We start from the raw sequence: 19,246 nt of genomic DNA on the forward strand, positions 1-19,246 counted from the left end.
GCCCAACAATTACTTGAAGTTGCAAAAATGACAATACAAACAATAACAGAGACACAAAACCTCTAAAAAATATGTTATACATATACAGAGTTTGCAAAATTAACAAAGGGTCTTCCCAAAATGACCACTAGGAGGTGCAAACACATAAGAAATCGCATAAAATAACCACAAAGGGACACAAAACAACCACAAAATGACCACATCTAAAGCACCAAAAATAGACTCAAAACGACATCAAGGAGACAGAAATTAACACAAAATACCCAAAATGACTACAGTACATAGACACACAATTGATGCTTCATGATTACATAGGGACACAAAATGACTCAAAGTTAACCCTTACATTTGTGTGTCTTGTTCCTATGTAGACAGGGTGGGTAACCTCTCACATGTCTGCGCCCAGGAGCCCATTATCTCACAGTCCCTTCATGTGCATCAGTCTTAATGACAGGAATCAACGCTCCTTCCTCATGTCTGGGTGCTGTGGTGTTAGCGTCTTACCAAATAAACAGGAAACAGGGCTCAGCTGTCTCCGAACTGTGAGTGCATGCTTGTGAAGCTATCTTTAACAACCACTGTGTGGTGGGGAAGTATGAAACACCTTTGCACCCAGACAGTGAAATACTGTAAGTGTGATAATGATATGGGGAGTGGAAAAGTGATCCAGCAGAATGCCATCTGTATTTGTCTTCTTTTAATTCAATTTTATCTGGAGGTTCACTTGCGCAAAAATAATCTGAAAATTATCTCGTGAAAGATTTTAGCCCCATTTAAACAAAAAAATTTCCTGGCAACATTTTTAATTAGTTCCTAAATTAAAAACACAGGAGAAAACAGATCTCTAGGATTTATTTTCTCAATGGCCTCTCAGGGCTTCTGTACCAATCCATATCTACAATTTTAGAGTCTCCATGTTCATAAACAAGTTCCGCTTCAGGGTTATAAACATGAGATTAATAATTGAAAACCTTGTCACATTATCCCTGACATGCGGATGTAGAGACTTTGCATCCTGACTGCCATGCCAAAATAAATGCTGCTGTTTGTTTCCTTCAGCCAGAGACGAATGGACATAATCCTGTTTTGCATAATTCGGTCTGGATTGTGGCTACAGTAGGTTTTTGTTACCTGGATCCGCCTCCCATCTATAAGCAAGTAGCCATTTGTTCTCCATTATCAATAGAGCTGTAACAGATTGCCTCATTTTCTGTGTATTTGTGACATGCATGAGCTCAGTTTCTATGGCAATATGCCTTATTCTCTTGATTAATGTAGCGATAATCAGGCACAAAATATGCACACATACACTTTTCTTAAATCCTGAATTGTTATGTGATGTTATTTGAGTATATATTGTGTATGTTCATAATCAGCCATGTGTAAATCATGCATCATTGTGTGTGTCGATGTAAATACCAGCTCATCGTAGTTGCTGGCAGTGAAGTTGGGGTTTCCAAATGGAACCAGGAGCAGCTGGCCGTAGGAGTGGATGGTGAGGAAACACAGGAAGTCTTCTCTCCGGCTTCCTACGAAATAAGTGACGGCCTGGGCCTCGGGCTCGGACACAGGTTTGGTCCCCAGAAGGTGTTGGAGCAGCATTCGAAGGAAACCCCGAGCGCTGTGGAGGCAGCCAAAGAAATTGAATTATCTAGTGGTGAGCAAGTTTTATATTTAAAGGTTCAGTTTGTAATATTTAGTAGCTTTTGATAGGAAAAGTATTTTTTGTGATACGTCAAAGAAATACCCTTTCCATCGTAACATAATTGAAAATGCAGTTTCGTATGTCGTTTTTAGGAGGCAAAACTGGGGCTTTGGAATTTGAAAGATTATTAAGGGTATTCACTTATGACAAGTAGTGCATCAGTTGCATTGTGGTAATTGTAGGATGCCAGCATTTTGGCGCTCTACAACGCTCTTTAATACCCCTCTAAAACAAATTGTTCAGTGATTAGACATCTTCAGTAACATCTATGTGTGATACCCGCATACCCATGATTATCAGAGCAATACATAGAGCATAATGGCCGTCTAAATGAGCAGATGGAGAAGCAAAACAACACTCACTGCCCCAGTTGGCGTTAAAGTTGCGGTTGAGGTCTGTGCCGTAACAGGTGCAGTTTAAAGGTCCCGGTGACCTGTTCTTCCTCCACAGTCGAGTCTACGGGTCAAAAGGGTTCACTCGGTTAAATCGGTTGGTTCCGGTTGTTCTATTAAGAAATGAACACACTTGCACATACTTCCATACTGCCTGGGATTGCTGTTTGATATCATTTTCCATTCATATTATATTGAAAACGAGATGATTTGGTACTCGTGTTGAGCACCATGAATCAATTTATTCACTGATTGAATTGTAGCTCACTGTAACTTAACTGCCTCTGCTTTAATAGGACTATCATTCTCTCATATCCTGCTCTTCTGTGGCTCGAGAGCTTGAGGCTTAACCCAGAAAGGTAATTTGATAAAAATCCATCAAACTCAAGCACTGACTGTGTTGTCCTTCCAGGAGTGCATGTATCCGTCTATGTTGAGCACGGGGGTGACATAGAAGTCCATATTCGTCATCATCACTTGCATCTTTGGGTCTGTTTTGTATGCTTGAAGGATCTGATTTGTGAAAAACACAAGTGCAGATTAATATTTGGAAGATATGTCGTACAAAATAATTTTCACTTAAAGGAAAATTATGTTTTTTTTAAATTACCTCTCTGACAAAGTACTGACAGAAGGCCGGGGCAATCCATTCTCTGGCGTGTATACCACAGTCCATCCAGATAGCTTTCTTTCTCCTCCCCCGTATTAACGCCGATCTGGAACACAAATTCATATACACTGTAAAACATTTCATGTCAGTTCAACTTGCAAATTAAAGTTCACCTGCTGCCTTGAAAAAGCAAATCAGGTCAACTTGAAGACAATCTTTGTTTCAACTCATTAATGCAAGTCAATATCGTTGATATGAAAATGACTTCATCAGCCTTCAGAGTGGTTTCCCATAAGCCCAATACATTTGTGTCTGGGAAATGATGGCTCAATTATGCGTCACAACATTTATTTTACCTTGAGCAAGCTAATAGTCCTCTTCTCATAGGTCTGTCCATATTCCACTATAGTCACAACTTCAGGGTAATTATTCACAGCCTGAACCATCCAGTCTGTGATCTGTAGGGTGGAATACACACAACACACATTAGATTCTGTGTGTAGTGGTCTGTCAAAATAAAAAGTGTAAGAGCGAGAATCTGCTTTCTCACCTCTGGCATTGGATGGTATTTGTAGTAGTCATACTCCACCCTGTTGCACATCCAAATCATGAGACACAGAGGAACAAGAAGAAATAAAATGTGCTAATCAACCATTTCGGAGTCTTCAAAAGTAAGGCTTGTTGCATTCGCCTTCTTTAAGTCAGTATTGGACCCAAGATGTGACTCACCTCTCCACTGTGGCTGCTCCCACCACTGAAAGCAGCACCACAAGGCTCAGACCCACGGAGAAAAGCATTGCCACTTTTTGAACGTAAACTCCTTGTTTGCAACTGTTGCTGACACTGACCCTAGCCTTTATAGAAGACACGCATCAGATAAAGATACACCTTTGCCTCAGCCCTGGACTACTTACGCTATCACTGTGTTGGTTAATGATTCATCATGGGCTGAGATACTTCCCTTTATTCCTTAGAACACGAGGGGGGCGTTTCAATGCATTTGTCACGTCCCGCATCGACTACTGTAACGCCATCCTCTCAGGCATACCCACCAAGCTCATCAACAAGCTACAAATCATACAGAACTCTGCAGCCCGGATCATCACCGGCACCAAGGCCTCAGAACACATCACCCCCATCCTCATCCAACTCCACTGGCTCCCCGTTCAATCCCGCATCAACTTCAAAAACCTACTGCTCACTTACAAAGCCCTACATAACCTGGCCCCCCCCTATCTGGCTGACCTTCTTCAGGAGTACACCCCCCCTCTCGCTCCCTCCGCTCCTCCTCTGCTGGTCTGCTAACCGTCCCCACCCCACGCCTCGTCACCATGGTGCTCGGGCTTTTAGCTGCACTGCTCCCAGACTCTGGAACTCCCTCCCCGCACATCCGACAGTCAGACACAATCACCATATTCAAATCCCAATTAAAAACCCACCTGTTCAAATCTGCCTACTCACTGTAGTGCTCCCCATTATATGTTTCATTTGTGTCCACTTGACTGTCTCCTCCATGATTTCCTGTTTGTGTTTTTATCATGTTTTGTTGCCTATTAGCGTTTTCTTTCTTTTTAACAACTTGTACGGTGTCCTTGGGTGTCATGAAAGGCGCCTAAAAATAAAATGTATTATTATTATTAATCTTAGTAGTTGTGGTTAGTCATTGTTTGGTATTGATCAGGGTCAGATGGTTTACAAGTTGTTAAAAAGACATACAATACTGATGAACTTTCTATGCACTTCCCCTTTCGAGGAGAACATCTGTTATGTATTTCCTTGCGGGAAGTGAACAGTTAACCACAGCAACGAAGAAGGACACTTGTGAAAGGCACCAGCTTGCATGCACAGGATGTGACAAACCACGTGTCAAACCATTTGACAAGCCGCGGGAAAGAAGAGGATAAAAGAAGACTGAAGAACATCGGAGAGCAGTTCCCTTTTTGAACCTAGTTCGAACTTGAACTCTCCAGCTTTAGCAGGCAATGGAAGACGATCTTATACTAACTCATAGTGAGGCAAACCTAAATCTCAGATATAATATGTATCTCAGCAAAACCATTTCATTTTTTATTGATGTGTGGTGTTATAATTTCTGAAACTTTAATAAACTACCTGTTCACATTTGTGAGAGGAAACTAAAGTTCATGTAGCCCTTCTGATTATTGTTGGATAAGTGACAGACGGAAATGTAACCTGTTCCCACATAGATTGAGTCCTGAGTCCAGTTTTGATTCCAGTGTCCTGTTCCTTGGTTGAGGATCAATCCCTGACGGAGTCTTGCAAAACGCCAGAGAAACAACGGGTAAGTAGGGACTTGAGAAGGGACTATAAGGGACTAGAGAAGGGACCAGAGAGGGGACCAGAGAAGGGACTAGAGAAGGGACTAGAGGAGGGACTTGAGAAGGGACTTGAGAGGACCGGACCGCCAACAGGAGACGGGGAGCTGGAGTTGGTCAGAACGCCGACAGGACACGGGGAACTGGCGTCGGTCGGAACACCGACAGGACACGGAGGCTGGCGTCGGCCGGGGAGACAGTACTGGAGCTGAAACTGGAGCCAGAAACATGGCAGCAGGGGCCGGAACTGGAGCCGGAAACATGGCTGCAGGGGCCGGAACTGGAGCCAGAAACATGGCTGCTGGTCCCTACTCTAGTCCCTTCTCTAGTCCCTTATCAAGTCCCTTTTCAAGTCCCTTCTCTAGTCCCTTCTCAAGTCCCTTCTCAAGTCCCTTTCCAAGTCCCCTCTCGAGTCCCTTTTCAAGTATATTTTCAAGTCCCCTCTCGAGTCCCCTCTCGAGTCTCCTTTCAGGTCCCTTCTCGAGTCCCCTCTCAAGTGCCCTCTCAAGTCCCCTCTCAAGTCCCTTCTCAAATCCCTTCTCATGTCCCTACCCATGTCCCAACTCCACGTCCTGTTCCGTTGAGGGTCCAGCCGACACCTGTTTCGTCGGGGGTCCTCCCAACTCCATGTCCTGTTTCGTTGGGGGTTCTGCTGAGGGTCCTGCCAACTCCGTGTCCTGTCCTGTTGGTGGTCCCGCCGACACCTGCTCCGCCAGGGTTCCTGCCGACACCACGTCCTGTCTTGTTGGAGATCCCGTCGACACGTGCTACGCCGAGGGTCCTGCCGACACCAGCCCTTGTTTCGTCGGGAACACCTGTCCCGGCAACACCGGTGACTATCCCACCGACACCTGTTCCGCCGGGGGTCCTGCCAACTCCCTGTCCTCTCCTGTTGGTGGTCCCGCCGATACCTGTTCCAGCCGGGGTCCCGCCAACACCTTGTCCTGTCCTGTTTGGGGTCCCGTCGACACCAGCCCTTGCTCCGTCGGGGGTCCCACTGACACCAGCCCATGTTCCGTCCAGGGTCCCGTCTACGCCTGTCCTGCCAGGGGTCCCACCAGCTCCTGCTCTCGATCCCAGTGCTCCGGCGATCCAGCTGACACTGGAGGGGTCCCATTGCAGCGTACGTCGTCCTCCGGTGCTGTCCCGCCTCCGTCCTGCCAGTCCTCCGGAGCTGACCCATCGCCGCCTTCTTGCCCGACCTTGTGCCCGGCCTCCTGAGTTTCCCAGCGGCTTTTGCCCTCGAGCCCGGCCCCCTGACTCTCCCAGCCGCTGCCTTCGCCCTCATGCCCGAGTTCGCCCGCTGTGGCCTTCGCCCCTTCTTGAACTCACCCTTTTGGCCCTAGTTATGCGTCCCTCCTCCGGAACCCCTCCACCCACCCTTCTAGAGGTTTTGGACTTTTTGTTTTGTTGGGACGTCTGGAATCCGTCCCTTGAGGGGGGGGTTCTGTCATGGTTTTGGATTTATGTTGTTTCATTTTTCCACCTTTTATTTTGAAATTTTTCCTCCTTGTGTCTTGTCTGGTCCTACCTTCCTGTGTTTGCCTTCCTGTCTTTTAGTTTCCCTGGGGTGTTTCTCCAATTCGCGAGTAGTTAAGCTGCTTCAGAGCCACTATTTCAAGCATACTACGTCATCGAGTGCCGCCGAAGTACTGTTCCAATCTCCAGTATACTTGGAAATCTACCGAGCCCGGTTACTCCATTTGGAGAATATCGAGTCTGCACATGAGTAGACTTCGCGGTCTTAAAATCCCCACAATGCTTTGCGCACGGACCAATTTCCCCAAATCTGTGGCGGAAGATGTAAGGCGGGGGCCTCTCATCTGACGCACACCTGCACACTTGCTAGCGTGTTCCACACTTCGTTTTCCGAATGCCAGGAAGTATTCTTTGACTCGCTTCTGAAGCAAGATGCTCGGCAGACATGTGCTACCAAGCAAGCGTACTCGCGATTGAGAAACACCCCAGGTGTGTCTGATTGTCTGATGTGTTCACCTGTTGCCCCTTGTGTTTCTGCCTCCCCTGCCCAGCATATGTCTTGTCCCTGTGATTACCCTTCTGTGTATTTAGTCTTGTCTTCCCCCTGTGCTCCATGTCTGTTCGTCGTCTTTCCATGTCCATGCTACCCTGTCTCTTCATGTCCTTGTTCCCTGCCTCGCCTATGCTCGTCTTTGCTAGTCCATGTCTCCCTGCCTGTTCCCGCCTGTAAGTATTTGTTCCTGTCTGTCGTGCTCCCCAGTTTTGTTAATTGGTATCTGTTTTCTTTTGTCATCGGCTTTTTTTTTTTTTAATAAAGCTCGCTGTTTTGTTACCTACCTTTTTTAGTCCTTTAAACTGCACTTGGGTCCATTTTCCCCAAACCTGATAGTACGGTGATACCTCGTTGGCGGTGTTTGAGGACACACCCTTTTATGTAAAGCCCTAGCTAGCATGTTGATGTTTTGTTATTGTTCCTGTTGTCATTTTGGTTTCTCTCATTTCAGTTTCAGCTTTCCTGCCCCTGATTGAAACTCCACCTGCTTTCCCATCCCTAATTAGCCTCACCTGTGCCTCATTATCATCTCTCCCTCTGTCTACTTAGTCTGGCATCCACATTCCCTTCAGTGCCAGTTCGTCTTAGTTATTTCTAGCGTTCCAGCAGTGTTTTGGGTGTATTGGGCAACGTAACACTGTTGAAATCCATTCATTAGAAGACTCACCCAGAACCACAGTCTGGTACAGTCTTTTTATTATAAAAAATGAACCTGCACCCTTGTCTTATAGTAATACCATCATGTTCAGGCACACAGGAGGAATATGTCTGACAATATGAATATAGAGGGAGAAGATAAGATAAGGCACATTTTGTAACGAAGGCGGTGAACGGAAAAACAATGGTCCACACAGATCGGTGATAAATGCAGGTAAACAAATGTTCCTCTGTTTAAATAAAGGCATGTTGATACACTATCAATAAAAGGCTGCAATTTTTTGTAGCCGTTTTAAGTTTAGTGCTAATTAGCAAAACATAGCATGCAAACACACTTAACTAAACATGAAAATGGCTAGCTTTACAACAATCTGTTTATCATTTCTGGCCCGATTCCACACATGCATTTAGGTAATTATTACCTGAATCATTTGTTGTAGCTTGTTCAATTATTATTGGATATCATTTATCATCATCATTATATAAGACCATGAACTGGACATGGTGTCATTGCGTTATCTTATTTTCCATTACCAGGTTGGCAAGCTTTCACATATCAGTAAATGTGGCCCAGTAATAGGTTCTTTGGCATTTAAACGAAACTACATTCAGGTCTTTATAATATACCGGAGGCAGAAAACATGTTTTATTCATCAGTGAGGCGGAAATGTAGCTGTGCTCAGGTGGACGGCACGACATTATAGGCTCAATCTAATCAGATTTTCCATTTTTAGAATACCAAGGTATAATGGTATCCTTGCTGTGTCCTTCTGGAGAGTCCTTATTGTGGTCTTTGAATCCTGTGTTTGCTTTATTTCAGTTTTAATTCCCTCCCAAGATCACCTGTGAGGCAGCCTTTATGTCTCGTTCCAATGCTCTTTTAATGGGTTTTCCAGCTGTGGTTGCGATTATTGCTCAAGTACAATTCGTAAGCTGATTGTGGTCTAGCTGTTACCTGATACCTCCCGAGTAACAATTCTACCCAGGAAACCAAACAGTAAATTGAATAGCCTCAAAATGTCCCCCCCCTCTTTCCTGTAATGCTGCCAAAATGTTGCAGAAATTGCCTTTCTTTCCCCTCTTTTCTTTTCACTTGTGTTTACTTTCCTCCATTGCAGCATTGCCTTTTTTGTTTGTGGCCAGCATTAAGACTTGTGCTGAGGTGTGCAACATTCTGGGGTTCTGAGGATTGTAATTTCTTTTTAAAGAAATCCACTATGAAATTCTGTGCAGAGGCCCAACAGTCTTTCTGACATAAAAGGCATTGCACTCAATGGAGATTACTTTCTTGGACGTAATGAAATTTGAATGAAATATTAAATGTGCTGCCAATATGGCAAGGTCAATGGACAATGGGCCGCTGGGCACAGACATGCTAAAGGCGCCATTATTTATCTGACAGAAGACACCAGACACTCAGTTTTAATAGCCTATTTTTGTTGATGTATTGTTGCATCACATATCTATGAGATTTTGTGTTTTTGTTGTTGTTGACCTCACCTTTTTTAGTCAGTTTGCAGTTGTTTTCTTCATCTCTTTGTAGTCATTTTGAGTCTCTTTCTGGTTGGTACATGTCTATTCGAGTGACCTTTTGTAGGTAAACGCCAGGAGGGTCCCTAACTTCAGGGCCCCTGCCTGTTCAGTAATCCATTCATGGTTGACAGACGGTGGTGGTTTTTAGAACAGTTTTCGTGTTACATCTGACCAGTAGAATGTCAGTACAACGCTGACTTGAGATCAAAGAGTAATCAGAGTAAAATATGGGTAGAGGGAAGAGTGCTTGCACTCATTAAAATATAAAACAAAATACTGCAATTATCGGCTGTCAGAGGGATTAAATATTCAGAGTGAATCTGGTCAAAAATACTTATGTCACCTGCTTCACTTGAACATTCCTTAAAAAAAGAAAGCCACACTTTTAAGATCTTAAAGTTGAATCCCTTTGAGATTAGTTTAGTGTAGGAGAGCAGCTTTCTCTTTATTCAGCTTTGTTAGTCTGGCTGCTGGTTATACCATGAATTTAAAACACTTGCAACTCTTTGTTCCCACTTCTTTGCTGACATGCGCATTTTGTCTGTTCACAAGCTGCTCATAGAACACAGAGACAAGACCTGTCTCAGTTTCTGTGCTGTGTGCACAAACCCAGTGTGTGTCCCAGACAGTAATCAAAGCTCACAATCATGGGCTGTTTTCTTCGTAATGAAGGATGAAAGCACTAATGCTTTTAGACGAGGCAGGGTCGCTCTGTTACACTCAGACACACGCTTAAAATGTGTCTGTGTTTGCAAACGCAAAACCTCGCTCATAGCATCTTAAAGTTGGATTGGGGAACAGACGCACACGCTGCTGAGATAACATATTTTTGCAGGGTTTTACGGCTGAATTTAGACATTATTTGCTACGTTTATGCATTTGGGTTCTCTTCTTTCTAGACTTTACCAAACATTTGCATCATCTGACAGCTTTTATACAACGTTTTATGATTCACTTCCGCGGTTGATTTCGATTTTATTTTACAGGGTGTAGTTAATTGAGTGCTTGGGGTGAGGAAAGCTGTCAACATCTGGACAGACTGGAAAGCAGAGGGTAACTGGCACACTTTTGGGGCATAGCATTTCTCATGGTGCATCGTTAAGTTGGTCGGGGGTTCAAGTGAAGTTTCTGTTGCTGATGCATTGACATTGAGTGTCAATCAAACCTTAAATGTGGTTCAAGACTCCTATCTACTTTACTCTGTGTCCCATATTAGTATTTCAAAGCTGTAAACAGTAAGGAAATCATATGGGGAAATAAGAATCATAAGACAAATGATTACAGTAGTCAGTAATATAATGCCTGCATGCAAGTTGTATACTATTAAATAATCATATAGAAATTAAAAAATAAATGATTTCTTTGCAGGGGAACCTCTGACACCCTTTAAGGAAGAATTCTTGCAAATAACATTACAAATTGCAAAACAAAGAATGCAACGTAAGACTTAAGATTATATAGGACTATACCGGTTGCGCCTTAGGCAGTTAAACAATAGCTTCTGCTGATTTCATACATTCATTAGGATTCTATTCATAGCGATTTTTATCGGATGACAGATTAAGACAACCCATACGAAAAATATTTACCTGCTGTTCAAAGGTCTTAAGGGTTCTAAGATTGATCCCTGTGGAACCAACCACACGAGACCAATACTATTTTGATAAGTACCATTGATACAAGGTTATTTTACCCATTAGTGTCAAATGTATGACAATTGTATGTTTACTGAAAATTGGGTAATTTACAAGTGACAATTACAGAGTATTAATACTTGTTCCAAAATTATGTAGTTACATAGAATCAGTTAGTCAGTCATTTGACATCATAAGGCAATGTGCATTCACTATGGACATGTGCACTAATTTTAAAGTTCATGTATGTTATTAGTGTGAAAAAAGTGGTTAAAACAATATAATAATCATGCACCATTCCACTGCCGATAGCAGCAAGCAATTATATGAACAGTCAAGTTTAAGTTATCCTGTTTTCTAGCTTGAGGAAAAATAGCAGACTGAGCTTTCCTGTGGCCACTTTAAATTCTTAAATGCTCGGGCTGACATTCCTTTTCTGCAAATCACTAGCATTGGTGCTTCATATGGGCTGCCTTTTGCAGGGATTTAAGTTCCTCATCTCATCGGACTTGCTAGTCATGACCTGTGGCAGACACAGTGGAAAAAAATCAACGTGAAGTGGCTGCCAAACTTGCCAAACAACATTGGAGGCTTCAGAGGAAGCAGAAGGGAGCGACTTCTGGCATCGCTTTAATAAGCTGTTATCTTCAAAAACGTGGAAGAACACAGCAGCACATGTTAGGCCAAGCTGGAGCAACACACACACACACACACACACACACACACACACACACACACACACACACACCACACACACACACACACACACACACACACACACACACACACACACCCACACACACACACACACACACACACACACACCACACACACACACACACACACACACACACACACACACACACACACACACACACAGCACACACACCACACACACACACACCACACACACACACCATCCCACACAAGAGCAGTATAAAAGCAGTACAAAAAGCAGTGGCAACATTTGTTAAAGCATCAGCAGGACTGACAGCAGCCATCAAACAAATCACAAACACAAAAAGTGTAGCCCTTCTCCTCCGCTGTGCAACCTCACTCTCCCCGCAGCCTCCAAACATTTTTCAAAGCATCTGTATCATTTCTCAAGCGGTATCACATGAACTAAAACCTCAAGGCACTTTCAGATCGTTTCCACATAAACAAAGCCATCACGCTGCACATCATGAGTCCCATAACCTCCCCCTTTGCTCCTGCGGGTCGGCCAAATAGCCAATAAAAAAAAAGGTAACAGTTGTTCCACAGGCTACATACAATCTCCAGGACATTCTCAAGTTTAAAACTAATAATTTGAAACAAAAACACAGGTTGTACAATATCTAATTCTGTGCTAAAATTGTCACATAGACACTTTAGGAAAAGATATCTGGTACTCACCTCTACTCTTGCAGAATTGCTGCTCTTTGTCCCACTGATGATCCCCTCTGACATCCAGCATCCATCCCGGAGAAGAAGAGATTGCCTCCGTTATCGAGCCCTTGAAATGGAACATGAAATTGAAAACCATTTCTTGAAAGAGGATTTCTGACAAAACCAGTGACACTGGTGCTGTAATTGAGCAAGGGCAGCCTCCTCAGAGTCACGTTCCTATACAAGGGTCAAATACATTTCGGGGAAACGTATTTTCTCTTGGATTACGTTTTGACGACCACCTAGAACAAATACGATACTAATCAAAGACCGCAGTCGTAGGGGGAGGTCTGGGTGGAGCGGTGGGTCAAAAAAACATGGGACTTTCACCAAGGAGACTTCAATAGCTTAACAACAGGGCTACAGGAAGGGCTTGTCGAAGCTTGTATTGCACTCTAGGTGACATTCTTTCGTTGGTAGCACCTTTTGTCCACATCGTGTCCCCTTACATTTTTAAGTAACAATTACATATTTTCCCCAAAAGCCTCTGTTTTCCACTGTTCGCTTCTATCGCTTGCATCTTCACACACTTAACAACTCACAAAGGGTTTTATGGGGGGTTTTGTTTGTAGTATAATTGTCATATTATCTCAAAAAGTACAATATTGTGTCTTTAGCAATCTAAGTTTTGTCCAGAAAAAACGTAGGGGGTTGTTCCTAATAAAGAATTTCCAACTAGCTCTTGAGAGTCTTAAGTGGTTTGGAATATGCAATTACATCCCCCAAAGCTCCCCTACACCAAATGTATTTCCACACACTCACTCACACTTGATTTATACCCCAGCAGCACAATTAATCCATGAAAAGAGGAAAGAGGAAACCTTTGTAGGCGTTTTTGGGGCCCTGAGGGATTGGACACTGACGTGTATCCTAAATATAAAACAGCGAGGGTGCAGTGGAGCGAGGTATCTATCTAAAACTTTAAAGTACTTGAATTTTACTTGAGTTTTTCTATTTTATGCTAGCATTTTAAGGGCATTTTCTGAAGAACAAATAAAATACTAGAATACTTAGAATGTCTAAAATCTAAGAAGGATTTTGAATACGCGACTGGTTGAGTATTTCTTCAATGTGGTTTCTGATTGCATGTCTCTCTGTCTGAAACTAGCTGCTAACTGCTGTTTGGTGCTGTTCAGATAGTGTGAGTGTGTGTTGCAGCTCTTTCACTAAAAGCAACTGCCAAACGGCTAAATCAAGTGAACCCACAGTAAATTGGTTTTTGAATTGGATCCTGGACTGCTCACAAACCTTTCTGTACCTTGCTACAGTCATGCAACAGTACTTGATGCCTGTCGACAAAACACTCACTTTGAGGCAATGTATTTAACCCTCTGCCCCTTCCCTCCAGAAAGTGAATGGCTGACATGATTTCAGTCGTACAGACAGAAAATAAACTCTTGAGACTGAACTCAAAACGATAAAAGATGTGCATTTGTCCCTACTAACCTCTCTTCTCCCACTGCTAAAGCAACTGCAACATAATCAGTTTATATTTGATCTCCACTGTCACTTCGGAAAGAGCAATTCAAATTCATTTCAAAGAGATGAACCTGAAGTCCCCCCACCTTGCATATAAGAAGCTTATTCATGCAGAGGTGGGAGCAAGTAGCAATACTACAAAGAAAAATACTCAGTCCCTGCATTCAAAATCATTCAAAATGTCATATTTAACTACTGTATTGCAATTATTAGGCATTATTAGTTCATCACTTGAATGTTGCAATTGATAAAGGTGGGGTTCCTTTACATACTAGGTCGCTTAGCCTAAAATAATATATAATAATGTATCAGATGATTTATATTTGGTTTTGATAACATTAAACTGCTAAATGGGTAATGCAAATGAGTAAAAACAACATCTGCCCACAAAAAGTAGTGGAGGAACAATAATTAAATAATAATAATTTAAACGTGTGCAAAATGCAATTAATCCTCAAAGTGTTTACATCTCCATCATTTCATCAAATCTGTCTCGAGATGTTACACGAGAAGAGTAAATGTACTTAGTTACATTCTGTATTACGTCTCTGCTGTGACTGAACTACAGGGACAGAGAGAGAGAGGAGACGAGTATGAGTAGAGAGAGAGAGAGAGAGAGAGAGAGGAGAGAGAGAGAGAGAGAGAGAGAGAGAGAGAGAGAGAGAGAGAGAGAGAGGAGAGAGAGAGAAAGAGAGAGAAAGAGAGAGAAAGAGAGAGAGGTTGCCCTAGCAGCGCAGCTTCATTCCTCCACAGCCGCGCTTCAGTCCGCTTCAGTCCGGTGCAGTGCGCGCGTCGCGGCGCTTCATCTCCGCACGTTAATGAACTTCTTCACGGACCTGTTATTCTCCGTTTATTCCACGTTGTTACAGTTTTCGAATCACTCAACTCCAGTTTTGGGCTTTTTCCAAGTTTTCACAACGCCCCCTCTCCGGCTGTTATGAAACTAAAAAGATACGGCGACTCCAAGTTGATTCCAGCGCGGCTCCAGTTTGAGGCAGCGGGTACTTATCGTCCCTGTCACCGGAGAGGATGGCTCTACAGGCGGGGAATGTGAGCGTGCTGCCCGGGGAGGTGTCTGCGGGCTGCGCGGAGCAAGGGAACCTCACCATGGAAGTTACTGACTATAATAACAGCTGCAAGAATGTCTCAGTCCTCCCCAGAGCGAGCAGAGGAGTCAAAGGTAACATCTATTTTATTTTTATATACCATGAATAATGCGAGCTGAGGTGTGAACAGAAGGGGTTGAAAAATATGTTGTTATGTTAAAACTGTCATCCTTTCTAAATAACCTGTCTGCAGTGAAATGTTTAAAACAAGTCCTACAAAATAAAAGTGCCCATCTCCTGGTAAATAAACATGCATTAATTCCAGCTTAAAGATGTTGTTTGCTTCTAATTACAAGCTGCCACCTTTGACTGATTACCTGCTTAAAAATGCAATCAGTACACCGTCATTTGATCTCAGATGTTGAATTTCTAAGGCAACTAAAAAGCTGCTCTAACCTTCTAACCATGACAGATTCTCATTTTTATTTTACCCCCTGCATGATTTATGTATTGTGATGTTAAATTATTTTGCAAGCTGTTTAAAGTTCCTCCGCCTCATTACAAGAAATCAATCGCCAGGCATCCTAATATGCTTCTCTCTGCAATGCTGTGTGTGCAGCTGTGTTTTCATTCAAAATGTGGATTTTGCATGCAATAAAGTCTCTAAAAAATGCTGAGTCTCCGTTAAAGGGATTAAACCCAACACAACACCAGAGGAGATAAGGCCTTCCCAGCTTTGTCTCCGGGACACCACTGGGAAATGATTAGGTAATGAGGTCTATACGTGGGCGTGAGTTTTCTTTTTAATGTTTTCTCTCTGCCGCTGCTGCAGTATCGAGAACAATTTCAAATCTTCCCCCCCCACTAAATTATTCACAGCCGTTCCTCCTTCTGTGCTGCATTACTTTTATTGACCTTATACAGGAGACGGCTGCAGCAGTGTATTCTCTAGAGCCATCAACCAATGAGGGGTGTGTGAGGTGTTTGACCAAGAGAAATGACCCCATGACAGAGAGATGCCTCATTCCCTCTGCGAGCTTAACCCTCAGTGGACATTTTCCTCTGTCTCCGTTCATGCAGCTGGATTCCTCTCCCAGATGTGACGGGCAGGATATTAAACCACTTGTGGAATCACTACCTGATTCATAGTGGAGATTTAGTCATGCGCAGAATGACATAAAAACAATAGCTTTAACATCAGCTTGCTTTAAATGAATACAAAAATGTCAAGTAAATATATTAATATATGTTTCTAGGTTAGATGAGAGTGTAAAACACTAAAGAAATTCGGTTTTAAAATCAAAATACGGAAAATTCGTATTGATAATTGTTCATGCACTTTGCTTCTGATACATGCCTTTAATATTTGTTATGATCAAAATAGGTCTAAGTTTGTAAATTAAAATAAGCATATTTGTACATTGTGTAAGTGGAATAAGAGCACTGAGCATAAAAAACAATGAGTTTAAATGCAATATGATGCAGAGACGTTTCACATTAGAAGTTCTTTTCTATAAAAAGGTTGAAAAATAAGTTGGAAATTGCCCATCAGTTTTGCATAGCCCGAGGTGACATCTTCAATTTGCTTGTTTTGTTCAGCCAACAGTGTCAGAATTGACATTTTATAGCAAGAGAAAGGAAGGAAATGTTCCTATTTGAGAAGTTATTTTTTTTGACATTTAGGCTTTTTAAAATAACTGGAACTTAATCAAGCCAGGTTAGCGATGGAGGAACAATGAGAAAGATGCTCTCTTTTTATGCTGAACTCAAATCATGCATTCTGTTCTCGTCCTTTGCTTGGAGATTAAATACACAATCAGAGGATCAGTTAATAAGTCGCTCTCCAGCTGTGAACCCTTTTGACTAAAGGCGACGAACACTTCCATAGTAATACTTACTTTCAACCTTTATATATCATCTACTCAAGCAAACTCTTGTCCCTGATGACATAAGAGGAGGGAGAGTTGAGACTATGACGCACGTTCAAGTGGATCTGGGGAATGATTATAATTGATTAGTGTACAAAACATTCAATTTATCTCCTCAAAGCCAGCACTGGCAGAAACGGTCAATTAACGTCGCTGAATGTATCTCGACGAAAACTAAATAAAACTCAAAAAAAATGTCCACTGTCGTATTTTGACTGTTTACTAACCCTAGCCATTTTGTGACTTTGACGGTAAACATAAATCATTGTTAGCCAGAAAAAGCTTTTAACATTTCCTCATTATCAAAGCAACACAGTGGAAGTTGTTTGTACACCCATGGGTGCATTGCTAAGAGAACTTGGTAATAGCTTATTCTGTAAACATTCACAACTTTAACAAATTATACTGATGTACAAGTAATAGAGGTATCCGCCTCAAGTTTAAACGCCATATGTATTTACATGTTCATGCTCGTCTCGCAGGCCTTCTGCAGTGTTTGCTGCTACATTTGAAGGATCAGCTGACGTGAAATGTAACAACATCAGACATGCATGACATTACAGTAATCTTCCGGGACTCTGGAGAGGAGTTGAGTTGCACCTTGCCTCGGCCCCGGACCCCCTTCATTCCCCGCTGATTCGAAGTGGCACTTTGCTGAGCTCGCCCTGTCTTTTTGAGTATGTGTGAGCTATCATGAAGCGGATATCGTAAGCATTAAGTGAGCACCGGTTCATTTTTCGGAGAGAAAACAACATGTCGCCCCCGGCGCTGCAGAGAGAGTTTCTAATATCCAACCAATTTCAGCAAGGAGTTGAAATTATCATCTTGTTCCCTCTGGGTTTCAACACGGTGATGCAGACTGACATAACATGATCGCGGTAATCAGATCAAATAATTGGGAGCAACCTGGTGAGGCAGAACAAATAGATTGTGCAAAATATTTCCCTCCTAGCAGTAAGCTTTTTGCTTTTTGACGTTCAAAGTGTTGGGCCTCCATTTCAGCAATGGGTGGCTTGATTTCCATTGGAACTGTTTGAATTCAACATTGTTGCGTCTATTTGCCACCTTTGTTGCTTTACGTAGCTGTCAATCAATCAATCAATCAATCAATAGTTGACTTGAATAGTTGACTGGAACTATTGTACGAAAAAAAGCCATCATTTATTTAGAAATAAAAGCCTGTCCTTGGCCAAAACCAACACAATGTTTCAAAACTATAGTTTTTTTAGACTATAACCGATCGAAGCGCATGTTTAGGAATTCAGGACCACTGCTTGTAATTAGGGACTGTGTGGAATATTCTTGAGACGTCTGCTCACCTTAGTATAGATTTACGAAGAAAAATCAATATGCCATTTTGGCTTTTTATCTGCATTCATCTCCTGACTTCTTTCAACGAAAACAGCCCATATTTCACAGATGATGAGTGTGTAGTGTCGCCTGTAGAGTAGACAGCCCAAGTAAAGATCCCCTCAAGCGTGCAGAAGTCATATTGAGCCGTAATGCCCTGTGTCTGTCTGCACAGCGGCTTTATTAACTCCACACAGAGGAGGATTGGGCTGCAGTGTTATCAGACAGACTCAAAGCATATGATGGAGGACTCGGTTAATCCCTAAATCATGTGACTCGCCAAGTGACAAACAATACACCCCTCGTTTTCAGGCCTCTGCACCCCATTATAAGCTACATTAATCATACTGAACTGTTTAATTTCTGATTTATTACACCTTCTTGAAGTCTGACTTAACGTCTCTATAGACTGGGGCAAAGTCCAATTAGTAATTGAACTGCTTTGGGTCTCATTTGCAAACACCAACACTTGGCTTTGTTAACATAGTGATTTATGGGAATTAAGTGGCAAACACCTCGACTGAATGTCCAATTCAATAAGGAAATCTCTTAAGGTGCAGCTAAAAGTTGCTTTTAATGCAAATGCGGAAACCCCTTTATAATAAATGTTCACAAATGATGGTCAGAATAGTTAATTTCACTTCCTGTAAATGAGCCTTTGGTAATTACAGCAATAAGAAAACATATTCCTCTGTCGTTTACATTACGAAGGCTGGAAGAGGTGATTTTGTGGATGATTTGGTCTTGATTGACAGGTGTCTCCACTTCCTGGTCTCAGATAAAACTCCCTAACAGTGGGTCATACCAACTAACCAAGAACTCCCTAATCATGTTTTGGATTTCCTTGGAAACACTCATGTGGAAACTTCATGCCAAATTCTTTAGCTATACTCCATGCTCTTTTATTTATGAATTTTTCGCAGTTTGTGTATTCTAAGTCTAGCAAATTGCTTATTTTTTTTAATTGGTATTGAAAAGCCAATACACCTTAAGGATTATTTGCAACATGTATTCATATAAATAGTGGTTGCTAAATAAACAATATTCTCTTTTCTAAATGTAATATACAGGAATATTCAAAAAGCTGTGTTACCCGTTAATAAATTGCTAATTTTC

At 42.3% G+C, this 19,246-nt stretch overlaps 2 protein-coding genes across 2 annotated transcripts in view; one reads left to right on the plus strand and one right to left on the minus strand.

The window, feature by feature from the left end:
* Positions 1-3,931, minus strand: part of LOC117498992 (carboxypeptidase O-like) — a 4,890-nt gene extending 959 nt beyond the window's left edge. Inside the window, 9 exon segments of the mRNA XM_034151217.1 lie at positions 1,420-1,583; positions 1,586-1,621; positions 2,068-2,161; positions 2,494-2,610; positions 2,708-2,791; positions 2,793-2,813; positions 3,064-3,165; positions 3,258-3,297; positions 3,437-3,931. Coding sequence (XP_034007108.1) covers positions 1,420-1,583; positions 1,586-1,621; positions 2,068-2,161; positions 2,494-2,610; positions 2,708-2,791; positions 2,793-2,813; positions 3,064-3,165; positions 3,258-3,297; positions 3,437-3,504 — 726 coding nt within the window. The 5' untranslated portion in view covers positions 3,505-3,931.
* A 10,690-nt stretch (positions 3,932-14,621) lies between these two features.
* Positions 14,622-19,246, plus strand: part of si:dkey-1h24.2 (uncharacterized protein LOC100137117 homolog) — a 28,286-nt gene continuing 23,661 nt past the window's right edge. Inside the window, exon 1 of the mRNA XM_034151199.1 lies at positions 14,622-14,986. Within this exon, the coding sequence (XP_034007090.1) occupies positions 14,836-14,986 (151 nt within the window). The 5' untranslated portion in view covers positions 14,622-14,835. The remainder of the gene's footprint in view (positions 14,987-19,246) is intronic.

The sequence above is a fragment of the Trematomus bernacchii genome, unplaced genomic scaffold (assembly GCF_902827165.1).
Source record: "Trematomus bernacchii unplaced genomic scaffold, fTreBer1.1, whole genome shotgun sequence".
NCBI lineage: Eukaryota > Metazoa > Chordata > Actinopteri > Perciformes > Nototheniidae > Trematomus > Trematomus bernacchii.